Genomic DNA, 11,439 nt, shown 5'->3' with positions numbered 1-11,439 from the left:
AATACCACAGAAACTGGGTCGGCGAATTAAAAATAAAATTAAAATAAAAAGAGTGATTTTAGCCTTTGACACGTGTACCATGCTCGTGATATAATAATTTAAATCTACCATTTGAATACGATCAAATGCGCCTAATCATAACCATAGAGTACCTTTAAAAATCGGCATAAGCATAAGGAGAGATAAGAGGACGTGACCACCTCCTGCCCTCCTGCCTTAGCAAACAATTGTTTTGTGTGAAAACCGTCTCAATCGGTCTATAACAGCTTTTTTTTCTAAATTTCCGGCGAATCCATTCAAATCCCCTTGTTATTTATGAATAACAAAATCTGGGTCATGTTTTTTGTTAGATAGAGATACAGATAAAAAACCCGGCTTTTCTTTTCGTGTTATTTTTCATCACGTACGTATTTGATTTGGAGTTTTAAGGCCATTTTGTGTTTTGGTAGAGAAAGCAAACAAAGCATAAACCCAATAATCGCTTACTGGATAGATGGAATACTAAGAAAAAAATAGTATATATTATTGAACATATTTTTTGCGGGGATTTTTTCCACTGTGTTCGCAAGGGGGGGGCACAAAGATTTCTGGCAAGAGAGTCACGTGACTAGAGGCCATTATCACCTTTCAGCCAATCAGAGCACGAGAAATCCCGAAATCTGCCAAGGAGTTTGGTGGCTTCCGAAAGCTTCCATGTCGGCAAAAAACATCAAATAACGCAATTTGATGGGCTGAAAAATTCAAATGTCCAGCTTGCAAAAGCTAAAGATGACTTCCAATGGCTATGGAAATTCAGGCTACGTCCATTTCGATATAGAAAATGGTAAGAAAGAGGCAAATTTGCTTGTGATCTGTCGGCTGTGTTCCCCGCCATACAGCTCACTTCACATAAACAAATGGACCTATTTTAATGGAGTGATAGACAAATTTTAATTATTCTACAGCGAACTTAACCGAAGCGCAAGATGAAAAGGTCGGCATTGAAAATTTCGAGCTTCTCCGGGTCCTTGGCACCGGGGGTGAGTTGATGTTGTTGGGTTTCAGTGTTTATGTCAAAGTTTCGTGTAAAAGTTGAGGACTGAGATTGGAGACGACCAAATCCACACAAAGTTTCATTTTCCAATGGCGGATTCCTTTCTTTGCAGCATACGGCAAAGTGTTCTTGGCTCGAAAGCGAGGAGGGCACCATGATGGCCGATTGTTTGCTATGAAAGTATTGAAAAAAGCTACTATCGTGCAAAAAGCAAAAACAGCTGAACATACTAGGACAGAAAGACAAGTTTTGGAAGCAGTCAGACGATGTCCTTTCCTAGTGACTTTACACTGGGCTTTTCAAACAGAAGCAAAACTGCACTTAATAATGGGTACGTAGTGACTTTAAACATTCTCCTAATAGACCATTTAATCATCGCCATTATTATTTGGCTCTATTTCTTGCGATCGAAAACTCCACTCTCTACTCAATGTGTAAAGATTCTCTCTTAAACAATTTTTATTGCTTGTAATATTAACTTGGATGCATCGAGGATTGTCATTCATATAGTGACAGCGGTAGTTATGTTTGTCTTGCTTTTTAGATTATGTTAATGGTGGGGAACTTTTCACACATCTATACCAAAGAGAAAAATTTACTGAAGATGAAGTTCGGCTGTACATTGGAGAAATAGTCGTCGCCTTAGATCATTTACACCAGGTAAGGCTAATATTTGAATAACATTTGAATATCAGACATGATATTATAATAAAACCCTGTTCTTCTTTCTTTTGTGTTTATCGCTATTTATACTGTTTACGGCACTACTAAACTGTTTACTTCACTGTATATAATTGTGCATTGTGTAAATTTCATCGCAGCTGAAATAACAAGAAAAAAAGAAATATACAAAAATATGGAATGATTTTTTTTTCAGCTTGGTATAATATATAGGGACATTAAATTGGAAAATATATTACTGGACAAAGATGGCCATGTTGTTTTGACTGATTTTGGTCTAAGTAAAGAGTTTGCAGCTCCTAACTCAGTAAGTACTTAATCTCAATTATACACTTGTTACTTCCTACATGTTTATTAGCTTTGACAAATTCTAAGGAAAATTTACTTGCTTTATTGCACTTATTTTACTTTTGCATACAAAAGTGACACTCTTTCAGCTTTATTAGCTGTTTTTGATTTTAAAAACACAAACATTTGTAGCTTTAGTTGTTCTAAGGGGGGGGGGGGGGGGGGATAAGAGCAATAAGCCCATGATATGTAAATCCTAAGATGCACCTGAAGCCCATGTCCTACAGGTGGAGAGGGCTCATTTGATAGCATTTGATAGACTGCTTTTATTTTCTTAGAATTCTACCAAATGCTTAGGTAGACCTAATCTCAAAGATTCTGTTCAGTTGAGGAGGATGCTCTTAATCGTTTTGGTCAAATAGCTAATCTTCAATTCCTTATAAAGAAAACACCGTTTTTTTTTGCATGTCTGCGCTATTTTCATAGTTTTTTATTTCCTATTTTGATATACTTGATAATCTTGAAATCTGTTGATGTTTTTTTTGTAAATTTACAGTTACTCTTACCAATGCTTCTTTGTTTTTACTCTTTGATTATCCTTTCAATTATTAAAAAATAACTGCACCCCCGGGTTCTTCTGATATCAACTTAATAGGGATACTAGTTGTATTTTTAGGGGTCGAAATCAGGCCTAATGGGTATCTGATAGAAGATATGTAGGCTTTTCTATTACAAATAGTATTTTGGGGGTTAGGCAACGTTTTCTAGATTATTTAATACTTCCAACTTCTAAAAGAACACTTTGTTAAACAATGTAAAGCTTAAATCTGTGTTTTGGTAGTTTTAAGTGTAATTTTTGCTTCTGGTTTTTTTAGGGCAGCCATTTTTGATGTGCAGGTATTATATCGTGACCCTCCCAACCCTGGGAGATGAGCTTTTGTTTCCAAGATTGATAAAGATACTTTTGCACCTGATAACATTTTGCGCATTTGATAATGACCTAATCAAATCATTTTTCCTAAATACTTTCCTTTTTATTTTTTGATGGCTAAAATGAGCTGTTTCCTTGTAAATGCTGTTGATAAGTGATATCTATCAACAATCAAGAGCTCCAAACCCAACCCCCTATCAGACCCATAAAAATCCTGCCACATTTATTTATTTGCTTGTTTTTTTTTTTATGACCATAGGGAGAGAGAGCATACTCGTTTTGTGGGACTATTGAATACATGGCACCAGAAGTTGTCAAGGGAGGAAGCAGAGGACATGATAAGGTGCAATATAATAAGGACTGTTATCGCTACAAGGGTACCACAAAGTTATGAAGCATGATTAAAATTGATTATAGAAATGTATGCCGATGATCATGTTTGTTATAGGTATAGCCAGAAATACACACAGACAGAGGTAAAATGACTAGATCACTAATAATATATGACCAAGGCTGTCAAAATGTACTGATGTTGGTGGATTCTTAAAGAAAGTAGCTGGTTGTGAGAGGATTTACGGAAAATTAGCTCTATTATACATTTAAAACATTTTTGACAAAAAATAGCCGGCAATATAGCATGAAGTGTTTTGGCTGTATAACAGGCAATAATGATAATCCCTGCATAATGGGCAATGTGACCAATAATGAAGAGCCCTGTATAACAGGCAATAATCATGATCCCTGCATAACAGGAAATGTGACCAATAATGACGAGCTCTGCACAACAGTGCCACGCCTAATCTAAGGAGTTGTCACATGGCTAGTGTTTGACTTGTTTTCACTTATTTTTCAATGATAAAAAAATGTTTTCTTCTTTTCTTCCAGGCCGTGGACTGGTGGAGTCTTGGTGTTCTCATGTATGAACTTTTAACAGGGGCCTCTCCTTTCACCGTGGATGGGGAGAAAAATAGCCAATCTGAGATATCAAAGTAAGATACTGGAAACCCCCTTGTGCTTGTATTGTTTTTTAGTCCTGTTTCAGATTTACATTAAATTTAAATTCATCCTTTATTTTATACTTCACATTTTATGCATGGAGCTATATTGAGCTTATTGGGCATTGATGATGGCTTTCTCCGGACCATTAGAAATTAAAGGGAATAAAAACAACATATCCTGATGCTTTCATTCTTCTGGCAGGCGTATACTTCATAATAACCCACCTATGCCACACGATCTCTCAGCTGAAGCCATTGATCTTCTTCACAAGCTTCTGCAAAAGGACCCAAAAAAGCGACTTGGGGCTAAGGGAGCACATGAGTTGAAGGCTCACCCCTTTTTTAAGGTATGATTTTAAAAGTTGTCCCTAGAAGAACTATATCTCAATGGATGAAAATTAATGTACGAAAATTAAATGTAATCAGTGATTTAAAAAAACATTACTTTTTCAGCTCTGCATATTGGGATGTAGTCCTTGTCTCTATAACTCATCCCCTCAGCCCCTCCTCCCTGTTCTTGCTATATATTTGTTTTAGTGATGCACAGTACATTGTAAAACAAAGTCAACTTATAATACTTTTTTATACGTTAGGCATTTGACTGGGCGGATTTAGCAGAAAAAAGGATACCTGCACCCTTCAAGCCTCGCATCAGAGACGAGTTAGATGTCAGCAATTTTTCTGAAGAGTTCACAGATATGGCCCCAACATACTCTCCTGCAGCAGTGCCTAAAACAGCTGATAGAGTTTTTAGGGTAGGTAGCTGTACTATACAGGAATAAGGCCCCCAAACAATTATGATCACATTCTTGTCTCTGACAAAGACTGAAAAATTCTACACATTCTGCACTTACATCCTTGTTAGGTATGCAGTAATTAAACAGGTAATCAGTGTGTACCCAATCAAAACTGAGACAATTAATTTTAAAGTTTTCTAATATAAAGCAGAAAATATAATATAGAATGGTTTTGGCACAAAAAAGGTGGAAAAAAGCAATGTTTTGTCAAATTTGAATTTGACAAAATTGAAATTTTCTGAGAATTTCTTCAAAATTTTTAAGCTGGTAACTCAGCGTACTACATATACTCATACCTTTCAAAATATTCCAATGCCAAATGAAAAGGTTTCTAGGTTTGTTCTTATCTTTTTTAGAACTTTCATACCAATCAAAATAAAACTGTTGAGGGTAGTAGAAAAATGACCAATGTCTTTTAAAATCAAAAAAATAAATTCCCTCTTTTGTTGCAGGGTTACTCCTTTGTAGCACCTTCAATAATATTTGGAGAAAATGAGTTTAACCAGCAGCCTGTGCAAAGAAAAAATGAAGTGAATGCCGTTCCTGTGCAAAGACGCCCTGCACAAGGCCTTGTGGACTATGCTTCTATGTTTGAGGTACAAAACATGACGTCACCATCATGACATCACCATCAGGGCATCCCATTTAAGCCCTTCCCTGTAACAATTGTTGTTTGTGAAAGCTTTCTAGCTATTGTACAGAGTTGAAATGACCTCTAATATTCACAAAAGTATGATGACAACATATGCAGTAGCTTAGGAGAAGAATTGACACACATTATCATTTTATTTCAGGGTTCTCACTTTTTCCAGAATTACAGAATAACAAGTCAGGTTCTTGGAGATGGGAGCTTCTCCACATGTCGGTTGGTATATCCGCATTTTGTGTGTATGTAGCGATCCCAAATTATTCTTTCTTGAAAACTCTTAATAACTGTTAATTCTTCTCTGACAAGGCGCTGTGTTCATTTGAGGTCAGGGCAGGAATATGCTGTGAAAATTATAAGTAGGAGGTAGGAAACTCATAGTTAGGGTTTGGACTGTTTGAATCAGCACACATTGTTTGCTACTTCGTTTGCCTCCTGCAACACAAGGTGCACACTTGTTACATTGTCTGTATTCACTAACGAATTGGTCAATATAAATATGGCTCCCAGGGGCTGGGAAACAAGGAGTGAGAGAAGGAGGCACCCTTTGATTCGTTAATTCTTTGCAATGTTGTACATCTCTTTGAGAAAGATCAGTGCCTTGTGTTTCTTGACCTTTCTAGCATTACAAAATTCTTCACAATGATGCAACAACAAGGAGAATGTGACCAAAATTACTTTCATACTTAATTCTTGTTTTTTGTAAGCACACAAAAAGTACCTAGTCCTGTTTACAGCACAAATGCCCCCATCGTTACTAGGCCATGAAACTTGTGTTTCTATGTCATTAGTTGGAGGGAAACTTAAAATGTATCAGAGACAGATTTGTTTTCATACTTGGCTATTTATTAAAGTTCTTCAAGGTTAATTTTTTTATACTTTTGTCCCTTTTCTTTGACCTAGATGTGATCACACAAGGGAAGTCCAATCACTGAAAATGTGTCATGGCCACCCAAATATAGTCACCCTATATGATGTTTATCAGGACGAGGTATGTGGGAGAAAATATACACAAGAGGATTAAATTACTAGATGATTCATGGGCAAATAGATTTTCAACAGACTATCCTTGATTTTCCTAGAGTGTTGATAAGACTATATGATTGTTAAACCATTATATTTCTTGATATTTTTAAGCCAAATATCTGAAAATTGGGGGGAGGGGGTCACTCAACCCACCCCTATTGCCTTCTTGTCCATTGCCTTATTGTGTCAATAGCTGTTGACTCTGAGCCCATTCAGGCTTTTTGAATAAGCTGTCTAATTTGTTTTTTTTGTGTGGTAATTACCATTAAGGTGTATTTCTGATTGTAGTTCCACACATACTTGGTAATAGAGCTCTTACTATTAAGGTGTATTTCTGATTGTAGTTCCACACATACTTAGTAATAGAGCTCTTACCATTCAGGTGTATTTCTGATTGTAGTTATACACATACTTGGTAATGGAGCTCTTACCATTCAGGTGTATTTCTGATTGTAGTTCCACACATACTTGGTAATAGAGCTCTTACCATTAAGATGTATTTCTGATTGTAGTTTCACACATACTTGGTAATGGAGCTCTTACCATTAAGGTGTATTTCTGATTGTAGTTTCACACATACTTGGTAATAGAGCTCTAACCATTAACTAAGGTGTATTTCTCATTGTAGTTTCACACATACTTGGTAATGGAGCTCTTACCATTAAGGTGTATTTCTGATTGTAGTTTCGCAAATACTTGGTAATAGAGCTCTTACCATTAAGGTGTATTTCTGATTGTAGTTTCGCACATACTTGGTAATAGAGCTCTTACCATTCAGGTGTATTTCTGATTGTAGTTTCACACATACTTGGTAATAGAGCTCTTACCATTCAGGTGTATTTCTGATTGTAGTTTCACACATACTTGGTAATAGAGCTCTTACCATTCAGGTGTATTTCTGATTGTAGTTTCACACATACTTGGTAATGGAGCTCTTACTATTCAGGTGTATTTCTGATTGTAGTTCCACACATACTTGGTAATAGAGCTCTTACCATTAAGGTGTATTTCTGATTGTAGTTTCACACATACTTGGTAATGGAGCTCTTACCATTAAGGTGTATTTCTGATTGTAGTTCCACACATACTTGGTAATGGAGCTCTTACCATTAACTAAGGTGTATTTCTTATTGTAGTTTCACACATATTTTGGTAATAGAGCTCTTACCATTCAGGTGTATTTCTGATTGTAGTTTCACACATACTTGGTAATAGAGCTCTTACCATTCAGGTGTATTTCTGATTGTAGTTTCACACATACTTGGTAATGGAGCTTTTGGCTGGTGGAGAACTCTTGGAGAGAATTCGCAAAAAGAAGATGTTCACAGAGTCTGCGGCAAGTGTTATTATGCGTAAGATTGTCAGTGCTGTGGAATTCATGCACCAAAGAGGGGTGGTACATAGAGACCTTAAACCAGAGGTAAGAGCACCATCACAACATCCTATAAAAAAAGATTACCCATTTTTATTCGTTTTTTTTTTTTTGTATGACTAACTTTTTCCTGTTCAATTCCTGCCATAAATGCTAGTTTTATTATGTCAGATGGGGGAGGGGAGGCTTCTAGTTCTAAGCAGGGCGCTTATCCCAAAATCCGGCTTTAGCTCTATATGAAAACAGTAACAGTGATATCTTTATGTCAAGTACCAAATTTAAAGAAATTTTAAATCATTGAACGCTAAAAAATGAAAAAAAAAGCAACTTTAGCAAATATATTCTTGAGATTGGTCATCCTTACATTTTCTGGGAGTGGCTTGGGCGGTTAGTCAACATTTTGCAGCTGGGGCACTTATTAGTATTTTGGTGCTAAAAGGAATTAACAGTTTTTCAACAAACTTAAATAAAAACTTTTTTTCTCCAGAACCTGCTATTTGTTGATAATTCTGAGGATGCGGAGATAAAGATAGTGGATTTTGGCTTTGCTTGCGTCAAGCCTGAGGCTCAGCAACTGCAGACACCATGCTTTACGCTGTCATATGCCGCACCGGAAGTGCTCGACCAGACTGTCAGTAATTCTGGCTATGATGAGTCATGTGACCTGTGGAGTCTAGGAGTTATACTAGTGAGTATTCAGTATGCCTTTTCCAAAAAATAAGGTAGCCCTCGGAGTAAAAGTACACCTTTTCCAAATAGGGTATCACTCGGATTAGGAATTATATTTGTGAGTCTATAGTACACCTATTCCAAATAAGTTAGCATTCGGAGTAGGAGTCATAGTGGTGAGTGTACAGTACACATATTCCAAATAAGGTAGTCCTCTGACAACCCATGTGTAGTAAACCTGTAGTGCTCTATTGATATCAAAAAAATATTTCACCTGATTCCGAGGCTAAATAAATGTCTTCTCAATTTTCCAGTACACCATGCTGTCAGGCCAGGTCCCCTTCCAGAGCAGTGGTAGCTGGTACAAGTCCAGTACGGGCTTCGTCATGCAGCGCATCACCCAAGGAGATGTCCGCTTTGACGGCCAGCAGTGGCAGTCAATATCGCCGCAAGCCAAGGATCTCATACAGGGTGGGTAAATCCGCAATGTTTGTAGGATGCTGCGAGGTGACCCAGCGAGGGCTACCAATGCCGTAACCGTTTGATGGTAGCTTTAAAGCTTAAAAGTCACTGTCTAAATGCCAGATCTCTAGGAACCTGTTCGGCAGGTTTTTAGACGAGCCGGACACTATTTTCATCATAAATCTTCAGTTCTAATTTTTAGTTAACAATTTTGTTTCTTGTTAAATTTGTCAACTTCTAGCTACCTAGATTTGTTGTGGTATAATTGATGTACTTAGATTAAACTCATTAAGTACTGCTAGTCGCTGTCACTGTTGTTGTTATGAAATTTGTCTAATTACCTATTCACGCTGCTCACGTGTCTTGCAGGCCTCTTAACGGTGGACCCCTCGCAAAGGCTCACGGTACAGGAAGTGCTACGGCACGACTGGCTGCGGGTCGAGACCAGTCTCCCTCACACCCCTCTCGTAACACCCGGAATCTTGGAACGAGGAAAGAAACGGACTTACGTCGAGTCGGCTTTGAACGTCACATACAACGCGTTCAACAAGGCACAGCGCCAGGGGTTCACCCTAATGGACGTGGAAAACGCCCCCCTGGCCAAGCGCAGGAAGCTTAAGAAGACGACCTCCTCTGATAGCTATTCAACTACAAGTACATGCAGTGACTTGAGTAATCCAGGGGGGGTCTCGCCACCGTCCAATAATAGATGACAGGGGGAGGGGGATGAGGGCGGTTAATGAAGCACGTTGATTGCGCATGTACGTATGGTTGCTGGGCAACCTTACTCTGCCAATATTGCATGAAATATGGAAACATTCACCAAGCGCAAAGCATCTTGGGTCTACTTGGTGTCAGTCTTTTAAGAAACCCAAGTAGAGGAATTTTGTTCAGTCGGAATAAGAAATTAATTGTTCTTACTTTGTAGATATTACTGGAAGAATGATTAGTAGGAGTAGTTTTGCGTCCGTCCGGAATTCAAAATTTTTGTCTTGTATTGAAATGGAGGAATAGCGCCTTCCTCAAAGATTGATTACTTTCCACTATTACCACACGAGGCAGGAATTTTAAAATCTGGGAGGACGAAAGACTAACTTTCGTCGGCATTCGTTCGTCGCGTTTTTAAATTGTCGGGAAGCAAGAACCTCCGGAACCCAGGGTACGAAACTACGAATTCGGCTGTAAAATCATCTGGGATTCAGTCGGATTGGGAACTATGGTATAATTTTACTGTGTCGTAGCGCTGGTGTCAGCAACATAGAGGGCATTATGTACTCGATATGGCAAAACAATAGAAAAACCCGTCATGTTTTGGGATGTTTTTAGCCCCCTTTTAAAGAACACTAATTTTTTAATTCCCGGGGGGAAAAAACTTTTAAAATTTTAAAAATTTCCCCTGGTCAACCCCTGCTATTCCTAACCACAAAAGGTTATTAGATCGTATTCTTTTATCATTATTTCGTGTTGATATGTCGTATACCTTTTGCGCAGGTTAAAAGAACGCTTTGATCATTTTGTATAAGAAAACCCTTTAAAGTATTTCGAAATATTTTGGAACCGACAATAAGATTGCTATCGATTTTAGTTTTTATGTAGAATTAAATTGTATTTCCAGATAATATAGTTTATGTATATATTTTGTATAATATGCTATAGCGTGTATTGTTGATCAATTATATAGGTAAGGTATTGCACATTGAATTTTAAGTCTTCCAATAAATTAATACCGTAAACGATTTCAAATTAATTGAGCTTGTTTTTGAATAGGGAGAATAGCCAGAGTTTTGTGCGTTCCACCTCCCCCTCCCCCCTTAACCTCCCCCCTCTAGTGCTGCAGTCTTTTGTGTCGCCATCCGCATATAGATTTGTACAAACCCTCACCATCTCCCTACGCGCCTGCACTCCGACTGGTCGGCTGCTACCTACACCTTTTCCTTCAAAACTTGCTGTGTCTCGCATAGTCTATGTCACAGCGTAATATTTGTAAATATGCATTGTATACTTAGTACATGCGGTCCCTTGAAGGCTTTTACAGTTTTGTTCTCTTCTCTCTTTCGATGCAGTGTAAAAAGTGATCCCCTTTAAACTCCCTTTGAATTTCGGGGCCTTAGCATCACTGAGATTGAGGTTTGGTCGCTCGAAGCATTCACCAGCGTAATGGCTCGAACAAAGAGCGGCGGCGCTTCCGGTGGAGAACTCCTTTCGCTTAGTCCAGACGAATACGGGCCCATTTTTTCCGGGTATTTTGGAGATACATGTATTGACACTTGTGTTGTATTAGTAGTTGTTGGAGGAGCCCTGCGCAAGTACTGCCCGTTTTTTTACGGACATTTTAAAATGAAATTGCGTTTTAAAACAATTTTGAGCGGGTGTACCAAGGTTGTGACGTCATAAGCCCGGCTTTGACCAAGCAAAACGTGAGACAGTTTGCAATGGCAAAACTACAGCAAAACAACAAATTCTCGCGTGTTTTGTAAAAAAAATATAGAAAAACCTTGGAGGGACTGCTTTTTAGGTAACTAGAACAAGTTATTCT

The 11,439-nt window shown here is 38.0% G+C and overlaps 1 protein-coding gene across 1 annotated transcript; it reads left to right on the top strand.

Moving 5' to 3' along the window:
* Positions 1 to 644: 644 nt before the first annotated feature.
* Positions 645 to 10,640, top strand: LOC5510776 (ribosomal protein S6 kinase alpha-5). Its single transcript, XM_001631176.3, has 17 exons — positions 645 to 823; positions 945 to 1,019; positions 1,146 to 1,364; positions 1,578 to 1,693; positions 1,911 to 2,021; positions 3,193 to 3,276; positions 3,819 to 3,922; positions 4,134 to 4,278; positions 4,525 to 4,686; positions 5,181 to 5,324; positions 5,523 to 5,593; positions 5,684 to 5,740; positions 6,278 to 6,365; positions 7,650 to 7,820; positions 8,260 to 8,460; positions 8,756 to 8,912; positions 9,273 to 10,640. The coding sequence occupies exons 1-17, from the start codon at positions 745 to 747 to the stop codon at positions 9,614 to 9,616; spliced, it is 2,328 nt and encodes a 775-aa protein (XP_001631226.2). The 5' UTR covers positions 645 to 744; the 3' UTR covers positions 9,617 to 10,640.
* Positions 10,641 to 11,439: the final 799 nt, after the last annotated feature.

This window comes from Nematostella vectensis, chromosome 7 (genome assembly GCF_932526225.1).
Source record: "Nematostella vectensis chromosome 7, jaNemVect1.1, whole genome shotgun sequence".
Classification (NCBI taxonomy): domain Eukaryota; kingdom Metazoa; phylum Cnidaria; class Anthozoa; order Actiniaria; family Edwardsiidae; genus Nematostella; species Nematostella vectensis.
The sequence above is the reverse complement of the archived record's forward strand: the minus strand, read 5'-3'. Positions and strand labels throughout refer to the sequence as shown.

Excerpts from the sequence above, each read along its gene's own strand:
- LOC5510776 (XM_001631176.3), top strand. The coding sequence starts at position 745 with ATGTCCAGCTTGCAAAAGCTAAAGATGACTTCCAATGGCTATGGAAAT. Across the intron at positions 3,277-3,818 it reads GAAGCAGAGGACATGATAAG|GCCGTGGACTGGTGGAGTCT; the intron begins GTGCAATATAAT and ends CTTTTCTTCCAG. Across the intron at positions 3,923-4,133 it reads AGCCAATCTGAGATATCAAA|GCGTATACTTCATAATAACC; the intron begins GTAAGATACTGG and ends TTCTTCTGGCAG.